The 25,728-nt window shown below is 43.3% G+C and overlaps 1 protein-coding gene across 3 annotated transcripts in view; it reads right to left on the bottom strand.

Moving 5' to 3' along the window:
- Nucleotides 1–4,539: 4,539 nt before the first annotated feature.
- The window catches only part of usp8 (ubiquitin specific peptidase 8), a 36,074-nt gene continuing 14,885 nt past the window's right edge, over nt 4,540–25,728 (bottom strand). For 2 of the 3 annotated variants that reach the window (XM_084337384.1, XM_084337383.1), the window contains exons 12-20: nt 24,891–24,977; nt 24,209–24,283; nt 22,650–22,945; nt 20,733–20,954; nt 20,052–20,262; nt 8,973–9,209; nt 8,569–8,711; nt 7,863–7,995; nt 4,540–6,943 (exon numbers count right to left, since the gene is read on the bottom strand). In XM_084337384.1, coding sequence (XP_084193510.1) covers nt 6,785–6,943; nt 7,863–7,995; nt 8,569–8,711; nt 8,973–9,209; nt 20,052–20,262; nt 20,733–20,954; nt 22,650–22,945; nt 24,209–24,283; nt 24,891–24,977 — 1,563 coding nt within the window. In that variant the 3' untranslated portion in view covers nt 4,540–6,784. The remainder of the gene's footprint in view (nt 6,944–7,862; nt 7,996–8,568; nt 8,712–8,972; nt 9,210–20,051; nt 20,263–20,732; nt 20,955–22,649; nt 22,946–24,208; nt 24,284–24,890; nt 24,978–25,728) is intronic. The other variant, XM_084337385.1, reaches the window with a different exon arrangement.

The following is a 25,728-nucleotide window of genomic DNA, read 5'->3' as shown; positions in this document are numbered from 1 at the left end:
TCACTCGATAAACTTGACCTCACTCCATTCCTCTCCAGTCCCTCAGCAGACCACACCAGATACTACCTTTACGCTGTGGTGGTGAGTACACACAACACACACACACACAAAGTGCAGAAGAATAGCAATGTTTTATTTCTGGCCTCCAGGACAGTTGGATTTGAACCTAGAACCACAACCAACCACAAACTGTTTCAGCTGTTGCCATCCGGCAAACGGTACCGCAGCCTCAAGGCCCGGACCAGCAGACTCCTGGACAGTTTTTTCCCCCAGGCAGTCAGACTTAGGAACAAATAACACTAATGGCCAGCTACCAGCCTGTGACTGTAATCTAGTGTTATTTTATCGCCGTCTCTGCTACTGATTTGTACACACCAGTGTTGTAGTCGAGTCACTAAATCTCGAGTCCAAGTAGAGTCTCGAGTCCCCAGTGTTTGAGTCCGAGTCTGAATCACCACAGAAGAGCCCGAGTCAAGTCAGAGTTGAGTCCCCATTACCCGAGTCCAAGTCCGAGTCTGAGTCCCAAGTCATCAAGGTTGAGTCCACTCCACTCTGGCAGTCAAAGAGCTGACATACAAAAGGTCTACATTAAACATAAATCACAAAGCGCACAATGCAGGTCATCTCTTTAGGCATCTTAAGTACTGAACATGAGGGTATCGACGTGAATCCGCATGTAGGTGGAACACACGTGTCTGCCCTTGCACGGAATTAAATAATGTTACGGTATTAATATAACCATCAATATCTTATGCCAATGAAATGATTAGGGCCTATTACGATTTATTTTTTAAATAAACAACTCAGAGTCCAAGTCTGCACCTTCCGAGTCCGAATGCAGTCAATGCTCGAGTCCAAGTCCGAGTCATCAGTGCTCAAGTCCAAGTTGAGTCACGAGTCCTGAAAATCAGTCCAGGACTCAAGTACTACAACACTGGTACACACTACACTTGTATTGTAAATAGATATTTTTGTAACTTTTGTACTTCTTTGTGTTGATGCTGCTGCTAGGTGGATTTCACTCTTCTATACAGTTGGGCGCTTCGGTCAATAAAGGGTTAATATTTGAAAATGCTCAAGGGATACCACCAGGCAACCTCCTGTAATTTTGAAGAGGTAACAAGAATCAGCAGAGAAAAATACTTTATTTCTGGGGGGATTTGGCCCTCTAGAAAAAATAAATTAGATTTTTGGGAGGGGCGTCAAAACATGTTAGCCAGAGAACGGTCACGGAATTGAGGATGTGAACCCAACTAATACTGTAAAAGTGTCGGGACATGATGATACATTTGTGATTCTAGAAGCACCGTGGTGGCGCTGCTAGATCTGAACACCTGCACACGCTCACTGACCTTTCCTCTACTCCTTCCTCCCCAGAATCACGTAGGGAACCTGGACATGGGCCACTACACATCTCTGTGCTACAACGTCCTGTCGCGCAGCTGGCACTGTTATGATGACTCAAGGGTCAGCGAAGTACAAGACTGCATTGTTCAGTCTCCCAATGTGTACATTCTCCTCTACAGCTGCAAGCCCTTCCAAAAGCCCAAGATCAGTGGGCTCTGACCTTACCAACCCCATCAATACACTTCTGACTAAAAGGATGCCGTGTTGTTTTTTGTTTAGGTTACATCTGTCCAATTCAGCTATATCTTAATTAGTGCCACAATGACATATTGTACATGTGGCGGTGTGTATGTGTAGTCTCTGCTGGTTTCACTCGCTTCTTTGATGAGAAAAGGTTCCCAGAACAGACCAAGGCCAAAAAAAGATAAAGTATGCCATTGTTGTGTCCATCTTCCCCTAATAAATCTGAGTGAGATGATCTAGTTAACAAGTCGCATGTGGTATTATGGGGTTTACATATTTTGTGTGGTCAATTAGCTGGTGCACCTGCCTTAAAATAATTCATAATGTTGTCATGGAAATTGGTATTGGTTTGGTGTGTTGATTGATTGATTGATTGAAAACTTTATTAACAGATTGCAGAATGGGTACAATACAGTACCACACACAATTGTTAAGGGGATGCAGACCAGAGAAAGACTTTCGTCTTGTTTACATCAGGGTCCCCCATTTTCAATTCATCATAACATATATGACATACACGACATACAGATAGACAGTACTGCTACATCTATACATTTATGACATACCAGATTTACAAATACAGTACTGTTTGTGATACAAAAAGAGTCTAAAAAAGAGAGTATATACATTTGACGTAGAAACTACATTGGAGGAGGTTGGGTAGGTGGGGTGGGGGTTGGGTAGGTGGGGTGGGGGAACTACATTGGATGTGGTTGGGGTGGGGGGGGGGGGGGGCTGGGTAGACAGGGTGGGGGAAACTGCAAAACTGTACATTGGAATATCAACAAAACCTTACTTGGTCCCAAGAAGAGGGTCTCGTGTATTATTGGGTTAGGACATTTACTGTACATTTACAGGGGCCAGTTTCGAATTGCAGTCTCCCGTAGGTGCTCTTTGAGAGTGGTTTTGAAAGTGGGTAGTGATTCACATTCCTTTACAGCTTTGGGCATAATTGTGAAACGTGTTTAGTCCCTTGTTTGAGCAAAAAGGGTTTAACATGATTTGTGGAGCTCCCTCTGGTGTTGTGGTTGTGGTATTCACTGACCTTTGGGAAGTATTTTGACATGTACATGGGTACCTTAGTCGTGTAGTGTATCTTGTAGACCAGGCCCATTGCAAGTTGCTGTACTTTGTCGTCTACTCTAAGCCATACTAGGTAGTCAAAGTGGGCAGGGGTGAGGTGGGTTCTAGGAGTAAGGTCAAGTAGTAGTCTGACCAGTTTGTTTTGTGATGTTTGTAATCTTGTTTTTAGCGCCTTTGAGGTGCTTTGGTACCATGAGTTGCAAGCATAGTCGTAGTACCTTGAATGAGTGCTCCTGCCAGTCTTCAGGGTATTCTTGTTTACCAGAGAGGAGATCCGGTACAAGAATCTAGTTCGTTGGTTGACTTTTTTTATTACATTGGATGCCATTTTGTCACAGGAAAGATTTGCCTCTAGGATGGAACCTAGGTATGTAATTTCATCTTTCCTTGTGACAATATTGTCACCCACTGTAACTGAGAAGCCATCGGTCTTGCTGAGTTTGTTATTTGATCCGAAGAGAATGGACTCTGTTTTGCCCATGTGTAATGATAGTTTGCTATCAGCGAGCCAGGTGCAGATTTTGCCTAGTTCTGAGCTGAGGGTTTTTCAATCTGTAACTTGTTCTTGTCAGAGACCAGCAGGGCTAAGTCGTCCGCGAACAAGAACAAGTTGCAGTCACAAGCTGACATGTAATTTGCATAAATTAGGAACAGTAGTGGTGCTAGTATGCTTCCTTGTGGAACACCACAGCTCACTGTGAGGGGGGGGGGGGGGGGGGGGGGGTAGGGAACAGTTTACCTCCACCTCAAGGTAGGATTGCATCCAGCTCACTGATAGACTATCAAAACGAATAGCTTTTAGCTTGTCAATCAGAATGGAGTGATTGACAGTGTCGAAGGCCTTTTGTAGGTCCAGCATGACCATGCCGCAGTATTTGCCCGCGTCCACCTCTTGTTTGATGTGGTCGTTCAAATAGAGAAGGCATGTGTCAGTGGAGTGGGATGTTCTGAAGCCAGATTGGAATTCGTAGATTAGATTTTTTTCCGCAAGGTACTTTTCGACTATTTTTCCCATGACTTTCGAGATGGAGGTAAGAATAGAAACAGGGCGGTAGTTGCCTGGGTCTAATTTGCTGTCCTTTTTGTGCAGGGGGGTTACTCTCGCAATTTTGAAGTCCTTGGGGATGTGTCCCTGTTTTATGGAGAGGTTTATTATGTGTGTGATGACTGGGGTGATGGTGGCTGCTGAGGGGATGTTGTCATGGCCAGTGGCCTTGTTAGGTTGGAGGGCGCTCAGTTTTTTGAGTACCTCATCTGTTGTTACCATCTGTGTGACATTCTGAAGGTTTCTTATTTCTTTATTTCGCACCATTTCAGCAAAACAGTAAAAAAATATCTAAACATTGACCATGACAAAGTGCTGAGCATACAAAGGTGCTAAGTAGAAGCAAGAGACCCAGATGGGCCTATATGGGGCCTCAACTCATTCTCAAGGTCAATGTGTTACCATGGCAAAGGCTATAATCAGATTAGGAACTAGAAAGTGGTCTTTTAATTCTAGTTAGGACCAGGACCAGGTATTTGGATAAACAGTCCAGTGGCCGTTGTGTTCTAAGTCAAACTTTCAGTCTCATGCATGTTCCCACACAAAAACTCATGCTCCTGCCCATCACAATTCGATGGAAGCTTAGCTGTACTGAAGGAAATTACTACAATAACTTAGGAAAGACCCTTCCTGTACATTGAAGTTGTATTGTCATTTCATGTCAATGTGTTTGCACTGTAATATTGCTTGCCCACACGGCATGGACGATCTAAATTAAAGTTAATTCTGACAGACTTCCGACTGATCAGTCCTTTCTGTCTAACTGAACAGAGGCCAATAGTTCGTTCACACAACACATAAAAAGAAAACAGACCACATCCTCAATTTGAAGCAGGTTTAATAAATAGGTATAGTCTCATGAGATGTTTGAGGTTAATATAATTGTTATATCTGAAACAAGTCTTCAGAGCATTAAGAAATGAAATCAACATATACAAGAAAAGAAATGCATTATGATCTCATGCTAGACAAGGAAATACTCAAAAGTCGAGTCATATATCTTGTCACTTGAAATCTTTCGTCTCTCTTGGGGCATATCAGTGTGCTTTGTGCTTGCTCGTGTCGTTCTCCTAAGAAGGTTGACTTTCAAAATGTGACTAGTGACTAGCTCAGGTCACTTCCTGGTGACAACCCTTTCTGCCAGGTCACAACTGAAGGTTACAATTTAAAACCAGATCAAAGACCAACCCATAGAAGATACCAGAATATAAATTGATAGCCTATAACTCAACCCCAGCATCATAGATAAGACAATCTAGGAAATATGCCCAATGAGTCATCTTTAACCCAGCTTCAAATGTTGCTCAAGCTCTTAAAAGGTTGTCAACTGATATATTTCCCCTGATAAGTTTCCCTCACGTTGGTGGAAGAGAGACTGCACATTCATGTACTTGGCCAAATGTGATTATATAGAGAACAAAATGCAGCCCAGTCTTAAGAACAGGGGGAGTTCTGTTTGTACAGTAAGTGAAACAGAATAGCTTTGTTGTCAGAGACTGTATTACATTTTGATGTCAAGGGAGAACCATCCTTAGTGATTATCTAAGGTAGGGCGGGTAGTATGGAGGACAAAATATGATATCACAATATTCTCCTTATTTTTTATGGTGTAACTGAGTTTTTCCAGGGCAGATTACAGTGTAATTTGACATCTTTTTGATGTCTTGTTTTTGTAATACAATTGTCAGTGCTTTTTTCATTCAAAAGGCTATATTTTTTAAATCATTTTATTGTCTTTTATCATTTGCTCCCATCCCCCAATTTAGTTCTTATGGCAATTCTCTTCCCAGTCACATGCCTCCAGCCGCTACTTTCCACCTGACAGCTAGTTTCACTGGGAGAGCATAACGTGCACAGAGGTTCACCATATCTCCCCCAGATCCCCTCCCTGCTGAACAACGACCAGGAATCATACCCCACCGGCTTCCCGCCCGCGAACACTGCCGAAGTGCCAACTGTGTTCAAAATGACTGACCAAGCTGATTAATTGGATCTCAAAATCTTTATAATACTACTGCAAAGAAAATACAATGTATCATTTGACCATTTCTGGTGGTAGAAATCCACACCTTTGCATGGATTCATGACAGCGTACATTCATATTTTGGTCCACATCCCAGCCCTAACCTAAGGTCTGCTTCAAACAACATGTTGTAATCAAACAAAACGGTTGCATATTGTGTAAGTGCATCGTGTTGTAGATGTGGCTAATATGAACAAGCTAGAATAGAGCTCAGATCTCTCCCCAGTGAGGGTGTACAATCAGTACGCCACTCAGTAGCTTCCTGCACACCCCTTTAAAGCACATTCACAACAGCCATGTCAAGAGGAGGCTCAAGAGAGAACACCCCAAAGGCAAACAGTTTGTCATCATAGTATTGGTGGTACCGTGATGGCTGCCTCAACCAAAAAAAAAAGAAGAAAAGGAAAAAAAGATAAAAAATAATTTGGTCACTTTACAAATAAACACCTTACCTTCCTATATATATACACGTTGAATGTGCAATATCAGCAATTGGTATGTATGTACATATGACGCCCTGTTCAACCCTGATGTAGTCACAGTTCAGGGACTCAGAAGGTTAGTTCTGCAAAAAGCTAAAGCCTGTTAACAGAGAGTGAAACAGTAAGAGCATCTGAACAGGTGTTTAAAACAGAACCATCACGGTATCTAAGTCGAAAGCAATAGGAGCATCAGTTAGACCCGGTAGGCATATTACGCATGGAGATTGGTCTGACTGCTGTGGGTCTGGTCTCTAGACTGTCGGCAATATGAATAGACGGCATGTTTTAACAGCTAAGGAATCCTCTACTAGCTGAAGCGTTGCACGGTGCCTGCACTTCTCTCTCCCTCTCTCTCTCTAGAAGGCAGACTGGATCTCATATGTACAAACATTCACTCAAGCACTGACCATCTCGCTGGCCAGTGTTCACCCATGCTTATTCACACACGCACACGTCTAGCCCTGCAACCATCTGTAACAGGTCCTCCGAACTGTGAAGCAGTCTTTAGCATTGCTGCACTGCTATGGTGTGTCCACTGGTGTCCCAAAAGTCCTGGTGCCGTCACAGGGTGGAGTAGAACAGGATGTAGGCAGCAGACGACTTAACGGATGAGGTGGAGATTTCAGACACCTCGTGGTCGTCAAACTTGAACCAGCGCTGTTTGTTGTTATTCTTACAGTAAGCCGTGTAGTGGCCTCCATCCAGGCCCCCATAGTGGTTCTGCTCGTGGAGAGGAGAGAGGAGGGGAAGATGTCTTAGCTGGTCGTCGCCACATATTCAGAATCTTATCTTAACCATCAGCAGTGTTTCCCATACATATTTAGAAACGTTATTTTTGGTCGATTATTCCTCCCCTTTAATTAATAATACCAATTATTGGTGTGGGAGAGCGCAATCATCCAATCCACCAAGCAACTCAAAACGAGAGTGAATACCAACAGAAGAATATTGGTATAAGTTGTACCTCGTTGTATAGGTGACTCAGGCTTAGCAACCCGAGTTTAGTATAGCAATATATTGCATGCCAATATTTAGAATTTTGGGCTTAATAATCCCATTTTTCTGCAATCAAAATGATTGGAATGAGGTGAACAGACTGAAAACGTTATCTTATTAGATAAAACAGATGATGTATATATATTTGTATTGCAGATGTAAAAGTTTTCTATTGGGGACATAATTTGCAGTTGAAAAAAAGTTATAAATCATAATAGATCGCAATATCATGATGTTACAATATTGTGTCTCTAGTATTGTGATAATATATCGTGGGGACTCTGGTGATTCCCACCCCTAATATGTAGGGTATTCACCATTAAAACAGAGCCATTATTCATATAGTTATTTATTTGTAGCCTAAACCCCAATGATTCCTGCTTTGTGAAGTGGGCGGGTAACTTCAAAAAGAACACATTGCGTTGTTTTGGAAAATAGGAGAGCAAGAGCTTTTGGTATTTACACCTTTTGGTATATACACTTTTTAAATTGACATGTTCATTCATTCAGTCTCTCTGATCACTTGTATTGGGTAAAACTGTAGAAACCTTGAGCTGTAGCACTATTTCAGTCATCTAATCTTTATTCAGTGGCTTATTAAAGCATCGCCACAGGCCTATCCCACATAGAGGCAGCTACTTACAGAAACTCCATATAGATTGTATCTCTTGAGAGTCTGCCTGGGTCCAATGACATACTGAAGCAGATCCAGACTGTCCAGAGGGAAATCCACTGACGTCTGCAGCTTCTGCTTCCAGCGGCCTTCGTAGGAGAAGCTGCATGAGCGACACGTGAAACAACCCACAGGGTCAATATAACAAAACAAACAAGTCGAGGAAGACAGACGAGTTGGATGAGACGGGATGAGCTAGAAAGACACTTTATTGATCCCAAAGCAGAAATGTGGGTGCCATATTATACACCAGTGATCAACTAATATAAAGAAAATAGTTTTCATTAAACAGCCAACATCAGCAGATATATTGGTCGACCCCTCGTATACACAGCATACAGACAGGACTAAAAAGGTAGAAGCATGTTGCTTGTTCAACTGTAAAATGTAAAAATCAATGAACATGAACAAAACAAACACGACACAACTTTCGGTCTTGTAATCGTGGATCTTGAAGTAGTTGTGGAGTCCCAGATGAGTCTGTCTGGTCTCCAACTCTACGCTTTGTCACGAAAACACATGTGAGAAGTGACGCATGTTTGGTCATGGAGCTATTTGTTTTGATCAGAGGAATACCCTGGAGAAAAGCACAAGGCAACATCTTAGCGGTTTCTCTTGTTCTCTGAGAGAATGAGCCGTCATTCTTTCCTTGTTCGGGTCTCATTTTTCAACGTACCGTTTTAAGTGAACGAGGAGGATGGGAGGAACCTTCCAGATCTCCAGCTTCTTAGTGGAGTCCCGGTGGGCTTTGCAGTGTCTGCAAAACACCTTGTTGTTGTCCGTCAGCTTCTCCTCCTTGGAGAACAGCTTCAGACAGTCCTGTAACACACAGACAAATACAATGCCCTGGTGCTCATAGCATGCATCAGTTATAGCCATAGTCCTGAATCAATTTGATATGGAAACGTAGCCCAAACTCTTGTGTGATGGTGTGTGTGTGTGTGTGTGTGTGTGTGTGTGTGTGTGTGTGTGTGTGTGTGTGTGTGTGTGTGTGTGTGTGTGTGTGTGTGTGTGTGTGTGTGTGTGTGTGTGTGTGTGCGCGCGCGTGTGTGTGTGTACTGTACACACTGCCAGACTGACCTGCAGGGAACACTTGCTAGTTGAGGCCAAGGGCAGAGACAGATACATGAAGGTCTCAAAGGTGCGTGACTTGCGGTGGCAGGTGAGACACTGGACGGTGGACTTGAACTGACCCTGGAACAGTGCTACAATGATGGACTCGTTAAGCAGCTTGTGTTTGCTCCAGGCCAGGTCCGCTGCCCTCTGGTCGTCCAGATGGTCGTTGTCCTCCTCCTTATACCGCTTGCGATTGTCCGCCTGACACCACAGAGGAAAAGCAACATGTTCAGAGTAGAGAGACCACAGCTTAAAGCAAAACCTGCCTTTAAAAATCCCATTTGTAGGGCGGCTGGGTGGCGCAGTGGAGATTGCGCTCGTCACCAATGCAAGAGACTCCGGTCTCAAATCCGGGTGTCAGCATTGCCTCCGGCTTGGGCCGGCCGTCATACTGGCTCAATTGGCAGAGCCAGCGGGTGGAAGTCGATGGGTGGTAATCTGGACGTTGTGGTCAGCGACTCCTACAGGTCGGTTGGGGGATGCCTGCACGCGTGAATACTTTCGACAACAAATGTTTGTTATATAAAGTATTCAGGCCGCCTGCACAGCAGAGACAGGAAATGGCGAGGGTAGTGTGAGCCTCCCACACGTTACACCTCGCCAATGAGAGTCCGCGCTGGCAGGTGAAAAGATGCGACAGGCTGCCTCCTCGTGTACCGGAGGGGACACGTGATGCAAGGCTTCTATCCTCCCTACAATCGACCAGTGGGGGGCATATGCGAGCAACGTTCAAGACAGGGGAGGGGAGAATTGGAAACACGAAATTGGGATGGGAGAAAAATTGAAAATAAGGAGAAAAAGTGGATAAAAAAGAAAAAAAATCCCATTTGTCATTATTATTGGTCAGAACAATATTTGATGACGTATTGCAGTGGTTTTGTACCAAAATACGAAAACACCAACTTATGGACGAGGCAAAAAAATATATACTGTGATCCTGTGGATGAAAACTCGAACTGAACAGAAAGCCAGCGACCAAATGTTCCATTATATGACTGATAAGGAAGCGTCCGTCAAGTCTAAAGTCTTTCAGCTTCATGCCGATGCAGTTCAGCCATAACAAGTTTACTTGTGGAAATGGTAGGAGAAGAGGATTCCACACATTAGTTATTCACTAATGAATAACTAGACAAAACATCAAACAGGGAATGTTATGAGATGGGAGTATGAGAAATAGAGGTGGGAGAAATCATCCATTCACGTAATAATCATGGAAATCACTTGTTCCGTTTCCTGCGTCAATGTGCAAAAATCAATCATCGATTGTCCAATTCCAGTTTTTAATGTGCTATTTTTCCGGGCATTGTGGGTCACTTTAAATCCTCAGACAAATAGCTGAAATCAGTTTTGAACCATGAAGTGTAACAATTCTTAAAAAGAGATATTAAGCAGTGCACAGGTGTAAAATGATTAAAATTGAATGGGACTGAAACTTTAATTGTGTGATGCAAAGAGAATAGTTTAATAAATTGAATCGTAGCCCTAACAATTCACCTATCTCAAGCCCCACCCTCTTTTCTTGATCCTCCAATCACAACTGTTGCTAAGCAATTGAACATGAGTCATCTTATTAGATAAAAGAGATGATGTATATATATATTTATTGCAGATGTTAAAGTTTTCTATTGGGGACATCATTTGCAATTGAAAAAAGGTAATACATCGCAATATCTGTTGCTAAGCAACAGCTGTGATTGGAGGATCCAAGAAAAGCGGGCAGGCTTGGGATGTCAATCGCCAAGGTCCCTGGTGATTCCCACCCCTAATGAGAAATGCACAGAGGGGTGTGGTATCGTTTCATCCCTTAGATCTCTTGCCCCCCTCTTTATGCTTTTCCATTCAATGACTGTATAGAGCGAAAATGTAAAGGACCATACAAGTCTAATTACCAGAGATTGTCATAAATACAGTATGTTTTGGTAGATCTCAGCCTACCTTTCACACTGCCATTGATGTTGAAAATATGCTCCATGAAACTTGAAAGTCGCTAGGCATAGTAGGTCATTTACGCTTGTGAAAATCACTATTATTTATTTTCATTAATGTTACTGTATTACTCTACTACAAGCAACCAGGGGTTAATAACAAGCGCACCCAACTGAATGAGGACGTTTGTCATGTGGCACATGTAGCGAAAATAAAAAAAACGATAGTGGTTTTCAGAAGGCGGAGTTATGCCTACAGTAGCAACATTCAGACAACTTTCAAGTATTTCCCACCCCTTTTCAACATCAATGGCAGTGTGAATGGCGTTTAATAAGGTAGGCTGATATCAGCTAAAACACACACCTTATACACCTAGAAACACAAAATTGATAAAGACAGGGGCTAATCTCTAGTAATGACGAGAAGCCAAAATTATACTGGTATGGTCCTTTATGTCAAAATGTAGCGGATGTAATTGGGTCAACATAGCACCAGGTGGAGCCATTCATCACACCAACACAAATCTTTTCAATTCCATCTTCATTGAACATGCAAGAAGACAATGTCCTGGGACTGAACTGGGGAAAATAATTTACTACAGGCCATCCTCCCTTTGCTCTTGGCTATTCACCCCCCCCCCCCCCCCCCCCCCAGTCACATGAGCATGGAGTCGGTACAGGAGGAGTCTGTACAGGAGGAGTCGGTACAGGAGGAGTCAGTACAGGAGGAGTAGGGCTGGGCGATTAATCGATATTATCAATTAATTCAAATTAAAGGGGAACTATCTTATAAATGGCCTTTTTCAGTGTTTAGCATTGTTTCCTAGATATGTGGACTTATATTAACGCATTCTCTGCCACCACTTTGATCATCCTAAACCATTCTCTGCCAGCGCTATTTGTCTATGGAGATGTTCACCTACTTTGCAGGGCTATAACTTTTTAAATTGTATTGCTAAATTGACATTACTATGGCCCATTCAACATCGATTAGCTATTGTTCAGGGTGTAGGAACGTTTAACTTTTTCATTCACACATTCATACAAAAATACGGTCTAGAGTATAAATATGTTTTTATCGTTTTCTGCAGTATTTCATAGAACGTGAGTTATAGTAATTTATGCATATATTAGATCATCAAATGCAGTTTGATAGCGATTGACGCCAGATTAAAAATGTCAATTGTACAAGGTCCTAAACGTCATGACTCATCATCTGCTGGTGACCGGAGGGGGAGGGGGGGTCGTTTATAATGCAATGACCGACGTTAAATGTTTCATGTAGTATGGGTGATATATTGATCATAGCAGTTTGTATGGATAATAATAATCAAAAACGCTGAAACTCACCGCAGCTTCCTCGTAGCGATGGGGGATGATACTGGAGCAAAAAGATCGCTATTATGGGATGTTGATCTAGGCGAACCATTTCCGGGTTGTATAATACTATATGTCCAAATAATGTTGTTTATCGAGTTATGGCAACGGATCGATTATCCAGTGTGTCCAGATGGAGTCCCGCGAGCGACAGCGAGTGGCGGACGGAATAGGGGTGACACCAAGCACTTCCGGCCCCACTTCCGGTTTGGCAACTCGCCGATCGGCCACCCGGTGGCAGCATTGAAGCGCTGGAGAGTAGGGATGCCCCGATCGATCGGCCACCGATCGTTATCGGCCGATAATCAGTATAAATATGCGATCGGTGATCGGTGATAATGCTTTATTTTCGCCGATCGTCAAAACCGATCTCACTCGCTGAGTTCTGTCTCAGACACCGGTAGCTGCACACAGTGCTGCGGCGTCTGCTCCTCCCTCCAGCACCTCCCGCACGCATGTAAACACGGGTCTAGTCTAGTCTAGTGGGACGGGACGAGTCTCCCTGAGCTAACGTTAGCTACCGTTACAAAATGACCCAGTCAACCATTCACTTCCAGTCAAATACATGATGAGGCATTGTCTAACCGAACGATATCTAGCCGGCCAGCTACTGATAGCTCCTGACATCAACAGCTCACTGTTCAAAACGAAATGTCCCACTGAACTAAATAGTGCACTGAGGCGCTGTATCAACGTTATATAGCCGGCCAGCAGTAGCCACAGATAGCTCCTGATAATGTTTTATAACACTCATTCGATGCGTATTCGAGCTGAGGGCATGTTGTTGAATGTGATCAATAGGGTCCAGCTGCAGCTCCGGAGAATCCTGGCCGTAGCTGCAGGCTACTCGAGTATAGGGTCCAGCTGCAGCTCCGGAGAATCCTGGCCGTAGCTGGAGGCTACTCGAGTACACACAGACAGTGGAGCTTGTTGCGTGGTGGCGATGTCTCGCAGATAATACAAGTACAAGTCTAATTATATAATATATATATTTATTAAAAAAAAAATTATATAAAAGAATTTATATTTTTTTTAATCAAAAACGATCGGTATCAGATCGGTATCGGCCGATATGGCTCACGACGATCGGTGATCGGTGGCAAAAAACGTGATCGGGGCATCCCTACTGGAGAGTTGAGCGGAGTCCTACAGCACCAGTCAAGGATCCGTGGGTGAAATATGAATACCATGACAGAAATTTGAAATATTGATCTCAAAGACGCTGTAAAACGTCATTGGCAGATTAAGCATGGCGAGGAATGACGTCTTAACACGTCATCGGCGGAGAAAGGGTTAATGATTTAGGACGATTTTGAATTTTTTTTATCGATAATCGATTTTTTTTAAAGAGTCACCTTTTATTTTACAAAAAGTGATGTTTGGTGAAAGTTCGATTTGCACTTTATTAATCCCAATAGGGAAATTCATTCTTGTTGGATGATCAAGAGGCACCTTTAATTTGTTTTAAGTGAAGTATGATGAAAAAGCTAGTTATTGCACTATTAATCCCAATAGGGACATTCATCTTTGTTTGATCAAGAGTAACATTTTATATTATATATATATATTATAATTTTTTTTAAGTGAAGATTGGTGAAAGTTAGGTTTGCACTTCAATCCCAATAGGGACATTCATCTTGGTTTTGTGTAAAATAAAAACAACGTTTTTCTCTCAAGAGAAAAAAATCGATTAAAATCGTAAATCGGATTTAAAAAATAATAATGGGGGATTTAATTTTTAGGCCATATCGCCCAGCCCTAAGGAGGAGTCGGTACAGGAGGAGTCGGTCAGAGGTGTGTTCTGGGTCCACAAGGTTATGACAGGAGCATCAGACCAGACAGATGCAAAACACACAGCACACACTCACACTGCTTCAGGAGAGACGAGCACACAGCAGCTCTTTACTTACTCTCTAATTTGTCATCAAAATGAAAACTCAGTGAAAAAGAAAGGGGGAGAATGAACGGTAATGGGCTATAGTAAATTTTGATAATTAAAAAACATTGTACAATAAACATACAAGCAGAAGCAGTTAGTATTAAAGGTTAAAGGAAATTAACCACTTGATAGTCAAGAACCAATAATAAATCACTTAATCCTTTCACTGCTACACTACCAAATGGTTAACCCTTTCACTGCGACAATACAGGTTAACCCTTTCACTGCCACACAACAAAGGGTTAGCCCTTTCACTACAGAAGGTTAACCGTCTGTAGTGTGGTAGTGAAAGGTTAACCTTCTGTAGTGTGGTAGTGAAAGGGTTAACAGCCTACTGATGAATCCTTCAGCCGAAAAAACATATGAACCAAATAGGCCAGGTCTGTTTTCAGATTGAACGATGTTTTCAAAATAAATTAAGTTTAGTAATGAGGTAAGTGTGAGTGTTGTGTACATTCATGGTTAACCCTCTGAGGCCCGTCTTTCAGAGATTGTGGTGGGTTCATTTTTAAAGCTGAAGAGTGAAGATACTGGGATTGGGATCATATGAAACTAAACATTAATTTGTTCCGAACATGTCATGCTAGCTTGCCAGGTGCTAAATAATGCTCCAAAGTTCGGCGAAATGTTGGCGAGGAAAAAACTGCCATGGTCATTTCCAAAAGGGGTCCCTTAACCTTCCACCTCAAGACATCTGAATGAAAATTGGGGTCTTCTCTTTACATACATGCCCACTTTATGGTAATCCAATGCAGTTTTGGCCAAGAACCATGCAGTTCTTTGCATACCGTACAAATGTGATTTGGTATCAGAGTGGTCAAAAATGGTTACATTTTGCACCAAATTTGTAACAAATGGATCAACCCCAAACTTGCTGCAACAATTGCTGAGACATAACGCCATCATACGCTTCGATCATAATGTTCTGACCATTTATACACTCTGAACTTTCTCAATTGTAATGGGCACCTAACCAAAACACAACGTTTATCACAGATGTATGTCTAGAAAAAGGTGACACAGCGCTGTGGGCTGCATCTCAAATGTATCTACAGATTCCCAGCTTTCAGATGATGTCACCACTTCATCTGCTGGTGACCTGCTGTCTAGGCCTGTCATGAACACATTTTACTGGGCGATTAATTGTCCCAGAAATTATTGCGATAATAGTGATATTATTGCGGTTTTGAGAGCATTTATTTTTTTGATATAATGATAATAGCATAATAATGCAAGGAAACCGTTTCAAAGTGCAATAAACCTTTATTTAACATTGGGAGACATTTTAAATATCCTAAATTACTACCTAACCAATCAGATCTGCGATATGAGGTAGCATCACAAGCAGAGTAACCTAGTTCCCAGTTTTATCTCCGTGAGAGAAATGATAAAACGAGCAGAGCAATGTGTGTGGACAAGAGGCGGGTTGCTAGGTTTACTGTAGGGAGGGGCTTTTAGACCCATGTTTTTTTTTGCTTCGAAAAGAGGAACATCCTCTCAATATGCAGGACGCAGGACATTAGGTCAAATGGCTGTGCAGTACAACCAAAAGCGGGACACCTGGTCACCCTAACTGTGGCTCGCGTTTGTTTACTGTGGCTCGCGGATTATGTGATGGGCAAGCTACTTGGAAAATGTAGTAAGCTACACTACCAGTTACTCTCGATTTAAATATAGCTCAACTAAAACAATAGCTATCCCCAGAGACATGTAGCAAGCTACACTACAAGCAACATGGCAAAAATAGCTAGCTACATCGGCACAATTTTTTTTTATCAACTTCATGATCAAGTTTCCACCAAACAAATAGGCAGGCAAAAAATGCTCAGTTTGATTGTTTATTATAAAACAAACTGAAACTGGAAACAAGCCCTCTGTCTGGCTTTTTGTGTCATCCTTTTAACATGTACTTGTATTATTAATGTACCTTGCGGTACCATGTACAAAATGTTAATAAAGTATGAGGAAAAAACTGTGGAAACGTAATAAATAAAAGGCAGTGAAACAATAATCAAATAAACACCAAAATATATCAGCGTTTCCGTTAGCCGGTAATTACCGGTATTTGACCGGCAAAATCTGTTGAAGTCCGACATATTTAATCTCTCCGGTCTTAATGTCCGGTGAAAATAATTCCCTGAGTCTAAGCACAATTTGATTATTTGAATTGTATTAAAATAGGCTAAAATTAAATAGCCTATGCGATGAACGAAACAATCATTACATTTGTTTCATCGTTGCTTCACCAAGCAGGTATAATAATGTTGTCAGCGAGAGCTTAGTGCTGGGTTTTGCGAGTGCATGTGTAGCTGCAGAGCCGGAGCAGCAGCGGCCATTACAGCGGCCATTGCAGTACTCCAATTCAGCCATTGGCAATTCAATGTTGGGTGGGGGGCGCTGCTGTGCGGTCCCCAGATAGAGCCAGAAAAGAGCCAATAACAGCTGAATCTGCTGCTCTGCATCGACATACTCTCGCAAATAAGTCGTTGGGAGGTGGAGAGAGAGAGTCGTCACGCAAACCCACGATAATGTTGCCGTCTCTCTCTGCCAAATTTCTCAGTTCTTCGCTTGATATAATTAATACAAATGTCCAATATAACGGAATTCGTTAGCTCATAAAAATGTGATTATAACACACTGCTGTTTATTATTGTCGGGCGACTGCCCACAGACACCTATTTGATTTAAAGTCGGCAGCAGCATGGAGTCTCGGGACTTATTTTATTTGGAATATAATGGCTTTATAGGCAAAAGTAGCCTAGTTTTAAGTAAAAATATTATAAATCTACATGCCTTGATGATGTCATTCTTTTGTTTTGTTGTCATTCTTTTGCCTATCAATTGTTTTTAAGCTCAATAAACTCTGACCGGAATTTCTCTCATTTGACCGGTAGATCTACCGGACACTGAGGCCGGCAACAATTTTTTCTAACGGAAACCCTGAAATATATACTATCTCTATTGGAATGGAGACTTTTCAGCACAGGATAAACTAGGGATGGGCAAAAATAATCCAGATCGATTGATCACATGATGTACTCGAGTACTCGTGGAGGAAAACGCTGTACAAAATAAACGTCTTTTCCGGTGTTTTAGACTTTTATTTTGAAACCCACCGACGGGAGCGGAAGTATTGCTGTTATTATCCTAGCAGAACCTATGAGCGGACAACTTGTCTCGTCCAGTTCTGTGTTTTTGAGCTAATGATAAAACAAATGTTGAGATTGTTGGTGAACAACTAACTTTAGGTTAGTTTTAACGTTAGATGCAGATACTACAAGCAATCAACGATGAGGAGGAAGCGTCAAAGCCGTATATAATAGAATAGCCCTGTGGTGCGTAGGCAGTGCACGACAGCGCAACTCGAAACTACCCGTTATAATAAATGTATTCATGTTTAACTTGTCCCTGTGTCCAGTCCTTTGACTAGCCCCACCTGTTCATTGTAAACAATGATGCATGCAATTGTATTAACGTTATTGTGTGTTGTAGCTATGTTATACATTGTATTTAGTTGGTTAGCTATTTAGCTAATGTTGATAGCATTGAATAGCATCAACACTAGATCTTTAATCTTCATTTAGCAGTCCAGTTTCTCCGGGCAGTAGCGAGTAACTACTTGGGTCTAAAAATAGCTACACTACAAAGAACGCTACTTGGTTCAAAAGGAGCAACGCTATTGAGAAATGTAGTTAAGCTATGTAGCGTTGCTACTGCCCAACATACGCATGGTGCTCACAGGAGCTCCCGTGCTGTACTCTAGTAACGCCAGCGGCCCGCCTCCCCACACGGAGAGTGACTGACAAGAGGTACTGGTTCCGCCTCATTAAAACAAACACGCAAATAGCAATTAATAGCGCCCGTCAAAAACATTGCATTCATTTTAATTATCGGGCAATAAATTGATTTATTGCTTATCGCGACAGGCCTACTGCTGTCTCCCCCTAAAGACCCCCTGTCCTCCCCTAAAAAAGACAAACACATGGGTCTATGTGGGTCTCAGAGGGTTAAAGGAAACAGAGGTAGACAACTGTTGGAAGACACACTCCCAAGTGATTTGGAGTGACTTTCCAACTGCAAATACATGAGCTCCTCAAAGAAAATGTCAAAATACACTTTATAAAAAGGTTCTTCGTCTCAAGTATTTCACAGTATTAACACTTGGGCCACCAGAATTGCCACACCCCCGTCAGTCGCCACAACGGTCTCTCAGACAATCATTAAATATTCATAATCAATGGTAATATAAACAGCAACACTAGGTATATGCTGCAGCTGTATACTGTGTTTTCTTTCATAGAAAAACAAGCACCAACAAGAAGTTTCGCCTGGACTATTGCATTGCTCTGCTAGCTGGCTTACACCACCAAGGCCCTTCAACTCATACAGAATGCAGTGGCCCGCCAGATCGCCAATCTACCAAAGTCAGCTCACGTCACCCCACTTCTCAGAGAGCTGCACTGTCTTCCCATTGCCGTACAAATCCGCGCCAAGGTCCTTGACCTGGCATACCGTGCAGCGAGGGGAACGGCTACCTCCGGTTAATGGTCTCTAACTACACACCCTCAAGACCCCTGTGCACTACATCTTCTGGCCACCTGAGACCCATTCCCATTCTGGCTCCTGGGGGGGGGGGGGTCATCAAAGCGAAGCAGGCTATTCTCTGTCCTCGCTCCACAATTGTGGATGAACTTCCCACCACAGTCAGGACAGCTGAAACCCACCCACATTTCTGCCGTAGACTAAAAACACATCCTCAATAAAAACCGTACTGGCAAACCAAGTGTTAAGAAGATTCAGAGGAATATGGACTATAATTCTGCAGTGCTAACTGCCAGTCCACCAACCACCCGTCTCCTGTCTTCCCCTGGTCGTCTGTCCCTCAGTGCTAACTGCCAGTCCACCAACCACCCGTCTCCTGTCTTCCTCTGGTCGTCTGCCCCTCAGTGCTAACTGCCAGTCCACCAATCATCGGTCTCCTGTCTTCCCCTGGTCGTCTGCCCCTCAGTGCTAACTGCCAGTCCACCATCGGTCTCCTGTCTTCCCCTGGTCGTCTGCCCCTCAGTGCTAACTGCCAGTCCACCAACCATCTGTCTTCCCCTGGTCGTCTGCCCCTCAGTGCTAACTGCCAGTCCACCAACCATCTGTCTTCCCCTGGTCGTCTCCCCATCAGTGCTAACTGCCAGTCCACCAACCATCTGTCTTCCCCTGGTCGTCTGCCCCTCAGTGCTAACTGCCAGTCCACCATCGGTCTCCTGTCTTCCCCTGGTCGTCTGCCCCTCAGTGCTAACTGCCAGTCCACCATCGGTCTCCTGTCTTCCCCTGGTCGTCTGCCCCTCAGTACTAACTGCCAGTCCACCATCGGTCTCCTGTCTTCCCCTGGTCGTCTGCCCCTCAGTACTAACTGCCAGTCCACCATCGGTCTCCTGTCTTCCCCTGGTCGTCTGCCCCTCAGTACTAACTGCCAGTCCACCATCGGTCTCCTGTCTTCCCCTGGTCGTCTGCCCCTCAGTGCTAACTGCCAGTCCACCAACCATCTGTCTTCCCCTGGTCGTCTGCCCCTCAGTGCTAACTGCCAGTCCACCAACCATCTGTCTTCCCCTGGTCGTCTGTCCCTCAGTGCTAACTGCCAGTCCACCATCGGTCTCCTGTCTTCCCCTGGTCGTCTCCCCATCAGTGCTAACTGCCAGTCCACCATCGGTCTCCTGTCTTCCCCTGGTCGTCTCCCCATCAGTGCTAACTGCCAGTCCACCATCGGTCTCCTGTCTTCCCCTGGTCGCCTGTCCCTCAAGTGTGTCCTACCTTGTTGAGGTCCTCGTGGAGGCCGTCCATCAGGAAGAGCAGCAGCTCCTGGGAGTCCTGTTGCTCGTAGCCAGAGAATTGGTCATTGATCTTTCCTATGGTGATCTTGAAGTCGCGCGCGCTGATGCACTTGTAGAGCCCCGACCACAGAGCCTTCATGATCACACCAAACTCCTCCGCCACCTCCCCCTTATGGCCCAGGATGTTGGCCCTGGCAAAACCAGAGAACAGGGATGATATAGACAGGGATGTATATGTTGGACATGTAGATATATAGGACTCTGGCTATTCAGCTGCCCCCCTCACACACAGACACACACCTGAAAAATAACCACTCCACTGCTAGAAAGATTTAAGAAAACAATGAAAAGTCATCATCTGGACTTTAGCCCAAAAGACAAACAAATACAGAACAAGCACAGTACATTTAGGACAAAAAGAATGAACCAAGTATCTAAACAAGAACCATTTACAAGCCGTAGAGGTAACATCTAGTACCAGAGAATAAGACTGTGTGGGAACCCGGATCCCAGAACTAAAAGTACAACAATTGCCAATGCTACAAAATGTTATGGAAGAGGCTGCTAGTGATGCGATTCTGCTGGTGATTCCACCATTCGTGATAATTACTGACAATTAATAGTGAGCAAAATACCTTTGCTAGAGGGTTAATGAACGAACCTGTTGATGTCCTCCTGGTAGTAGTTTCTGTTGAAGTAGTCGGCCATGGCAGGGGTGTTGCACAGACACTGCAGGATGGAGTTCATGTAGCACGTGTTTCCCAGGTTGCGCAGGCCCGTGAGGGAGGGACCCAGACCCCCAAACACAGGGTTCAGGTTGCGAATTTTGGCAGCCGAGGGCCGGGCGATCTCTACTTTAGCATAGACAACAGCAGGGGCAGGTCTAGAGGGCAGAGGAATAAAGTGAGGCGCATTACAATCAGGGTTTCCGTTAGAAAAAATTGTTGCCGGCCTCAGTGTCCGGTAGATTTCAATCTACCGGTCAAATGAGAGAAATTCCGGTCAGAGTTTATTGAGCTTAAAAACAATTGATAGGCAAAAGAATGACAACAAAACAAAAGAATGACATCATCAAGGCATGTAGATTTATAATATTTTTACTTAAAACTAGGCTACTTTTGCGTATAAAGTCATTATATTCCAAATAAAATAAGTCCCGACTGCTGCTGCTGCTGCCGACTTTAAATCAAATAGGTGTCTGTGGGCAGTCGCCCGACATTAATAAACGGCAGTCTGTTATAATCACATTTTTATGAGCTAACGAATTCCGTTATATTGGACAATTGTATTAATTATATCAAGCGAAGAACTGAGAAATTTGGCAGAGAGAGACGGCAACATTATCGTGGGTTTGCGTGACGACTCTCTCTCTCTCCACCTCCCAATGACTTCTTTGCGAGAGTATGGCGCTGCAGAGCAGCCGATTCAGCTGTTATTGGCTCTTTTCTGGGGACCGCACAGCAGCGCCCCCCACCCAACATTGAATTGAAAATGGCTGAATTGGAGTACTGCTGGAGTACTGCATTGTGCTGCTGCTGCTCCGGCTCTGCAGCTTCACAAAAGTTTGCACACCCAGCACTAAGCTCTCGCTGACAACGTCGTTGTCATTATTAGAAGCAACGATGAAACAAATGTAATGATTGTTTCGTTCATCGCATAGGCTATTTAATTTTAGCCTATTTTAATACAATTCAAATAATCAAATTGTGCTTAGACTCAGGGAATTATTTTCACCGGACATTAAGACCGGAGAGATTAAATATGTCGGACTTCAACAGATTTTGCCGGTCAAATACCGGTAATTACCGGCTAACGGAAACGCTGATTACAATACCGATTTATTGGCCACTCTGTACAATAATGATGATAAAGTAAGCACTCTGTAGCCTAGTAGGGCGGGCCATACTTTTCTTTTTTTGGAAAATCAATCGGGTGAGTCAACCTAAATTATGGAGGTTAGAGTTATCCGATCCGAGAAATAATCCCATATTTGAATTCCCCACAAAAAAAAAAAACATATTTCGGACACCCCACTCGATTGATGTTCCAAAAAAAATTATATGGCCCGCCAGTGAGTAGGGACCACAGATCTAGTGTACTGGAATGTGCACATCCTAATATTCAGTGTAGGGCTGGACAATATGGATAAAATACTGCAATAAGATGACTCCGACTTTGAATGAACCAGTAACACAATTATTATTATTATATGATATATATTATTTTAAATGGTGAACAAAGCAAAGATGTAATTTTCAGAACAAAAACAAAATTTTCTAATATTCAGGTCAATTTGGTAGATATCAGAATAATTGGGAAGATTTCCTTTAATCAATATATCACGATATCTTGTGCAAAAATGCTAAGTAACTTAATTGTCATCATATAAGATAGCATGGTAATGGAAGTGTGTTTTGTAAGGAATTTGACTTAAGATTTGTGTTTTATTATTAAATTAGACAACAGGATTCATTGCATAAAGAAAATAACACAATACAATCAAATATAAATGATGATATTCATATATATTACCCAGCCCCGTTCATTTATGTACATCATAACTTCTCATGTGCCTTACTTGGTCTCTCTGTTGATGGTGGGTATGGAGGCCGTGATGGGCGCGGTGCTCTTCTTCTGGGCCTCCTCCCTCAGGTCCTGGCTGATATCCGGGGACGAGTAGGAGCGCTTGAGCTTGGACTGCTCCCTTTCCTGTTCGTGGTCGGGGTCCGGCTCGGCCGGCCGCGCCAGTCTCTGTTTGGACGTGGGTGGCGTGGAAGGGGGCGTCTGGGGAACACTGACCTCGGGGGGGTACAGGTGGACACGGTTGGTCGGGGAGTGGTAGTAGCGGTAGGTACCGGTCACTATGTCAAGGAACTAGCAGGGTGGTGGAGAGGAGAGGATATGACAAGAATGAGACGGTCAAAGCAGGAAGCGACAGAGTGCAGGAATGTTTCCATGTATATGGCTTAAGGCCTCTGCATGCTACAGCAACTTCAAAGCAACTGCACCACAACATCGACAAAGCAAAGGTGTTGCAGACACTCTGCCTTTATGCTTCTGCAACATCAACGCACAGCCTATGTAACATTGTACCCCGTATGTAGCTAGGTTCCTAGATAGATGACACTTCCCTTCTCAACCAACCCATTGATAACAAGCAGAAAAATAAGCATAATTTTTACTTCGGGCGGGGGGTTTCAAAATAAAAGAGCGACGTCTAAAAGCACCGTAGATACGTTTATTTTTTACAATATCTAACGTTACACGAACCTAAACTAATCTAAAGTTAGTTTAGGTTCGTGTTAACGTTAGATAATGTACAAAATAAACGTATTTCCGGTGCTTTTAGACGTCGCTCTTTTATTTTGAAATCCCCCGACCGGAAGTATTATAGTGTCTGTTGCTAGCAGCTTAACTTTTGCCGGCCGGTAGCTAACGTAACATCATTAGTTTCCAAAGGAGAGGAGAGAAAGACCGCGGCTCACATGCAGCTCAAACTACCTGTTGGAATAAATTAATTGATTGATGTTTAACTTGTCCCTCCCTGTGTGTGTCCAGTCATTTCGACTAGCAAATGTTGTATTTAACGTTACCTCAGGATACCATTGTATTTAGTTGGTTAGCTATGTAGCTAATGTGGATAGCATTTTGAATAGCACCAATGCTAGCTGGCTGGCTACAGCTTTATTTACTAAATTATGGAGGCTTTTTAATCGTCAAGGTAAGAGAGGATTTGTCATGATCAACTGAAGGCGTATGCTATGGAACAATATGTGCTTGGGTTTTCAGAAAAAGGCCAGCTATGACGCAAATTATTTAGCTAATATTGATAGCATAGCTTGCTGGCTACAACAATGGCGGATGGTAATCCTCGCTGCGGGACCAATATTATTCTATGACAGCCCCGCCCCCATTCACTACCAACCAATCACTGCTACGCAATATCAACGCAACGGCTGTTTAGGTTAGATTTGGGGGACATGTACGCAACATCCTCACAACACAGTCTACAAGACCCTCTAAAACAACCGCGTTGATATCGCGCCGATGTTGTGTTGCAGTTGCTTTGAAGTTGCTGTAACATGTAGAGGCCTTTAGTCATCAGCTAAATGTATTGCATGTCAAAGTATCCAGTACCTTCATCCAGCCATCAGGCAGGCCGGGTACACTCCTGCCCATCTCCTCACTCCTGGCTCTAGTCAGGGGCTCTCTCTGTGGAACACACACACACTTTTTTAGAAGAAAAAAAAGGTATATAAGAAGATCTTTGTTGGTGGTGTGGGTGGTGGTAGTGGTGGGGGGTTGGGTTTCAAATTTTTTATGCTCAATTATATACTGTTTTAAGAAGCAAGTTAAAGGATTAATAGGCAGCCGCCAAATTTGGGCAACATTTCAAATGTCTTGTTACTATATCTCGACAGTAATTGATAAGATAAAAAAAAGAAAGACGTTCCGGTAAGGGGCATGAGCTAAAACAATGACGTCCAATCAAAACGACCAAGTCAAATGATTGGAATGAGCGGGCCGCCTATCATACCCTCTAGTGACACGTGCGATTGTTATGCACAGTTGCGGTTTAAAGGATTTAAAAATATTTCTATTCTAAATAGTTATGCCCAAAATCAACAGCCGCCTATTGCTCCTTCAAACATTGTAACAGGACTGTTTTCTTTGTTCTTGGGCAATTTGCTCGAGACCCCTTTGTGGCACAACAATTTCCAAGTAATAAGCATGCGTCAGCTTAGGAGGAAATTGACTGAAGCATTGCAGGGGGGGAAAGCATGCCTTGGTCAACACTATTGGTCAAGTGTTGATATACCTTTGGTCTGTCATAGTCATCTGCTGTTCTATCTTTTAAAATCCTTTGGGTTCCACTCTTTACTTCACTACTAGGTTTCAGGGGAACCTGAGGTTGGGGACAGAACAAGAACTGAAATCATTTGGCTTTTAAGAGTTTAGCAAATGGATGAGATTAAATTGATGGGCTGTACATTGGTCAAGGCACTGAATGGGTGAATGGCTTGATGATGTGGTCAACTAGCAACAGAGATTCATGATCGCCCTTTAACACATTCAGGGCCGGCCACGTAATTCCGTGTTTCGAATCCAACGGTTGAGGACCAACCACAGACATGTCCGTGGCAAGGTTGTTTTGGATTTTATTCCATTGTATTAACCTACTCGATGTCACCGAGCTGCACTGCAGATCTACTCTCCTCTTCGAATTTTGAAAAGTGCATTACCGGCCAGATCCTCTTAGGGGCGCTCTCTCGATAATGCAGTGTGCCCTGTGGCAGAACGGTGCACTATTTTTTTTACTTTCAATGGAGTTTCCAGTTAGCTGGATTCTGGATGTGCAGCATAGTAGCTTGGAATACCTTTTGCGACGCCGAATTCACTATGCAGTAAAGGAATATATCATCAGCCAATGGACATATCGATCTACCAGATGGCGATCGATAACTGAGAAATGCTCTGGGGGATCCAACCGGCCCACGGTAAGATCTTTTTCACGTAAATTACATGCTGATCAGGGCTTGTTTTGATAGCCATCCACCCGATCAACGAATGAGGCTAATGCGGTTATTGGTATCAATAATCAGAAACGACGTCCCCCGCACCCCCCTTTCATGCATTCGTGGTGGACCATCATACCG

The sequence above is a fragment of the Notolepis coatsorum genome (genome assembly GCF_963971535.1).
Source record: "Notolepis coatsorum genome assembly, chromosome: 20".
Classification (NCBI taxonomy): Eukaryota; Metazoa; Chordata; class Actinopteri; order Aulopiformes; family Paralepididae; genus Notolepis; species Notolepis coatsorum.
The sequence above is the reverse complement of the archived record's forward strand: the minus strand, read 5'-3'. Positions and strand labels throughout refer to the sequence as shown.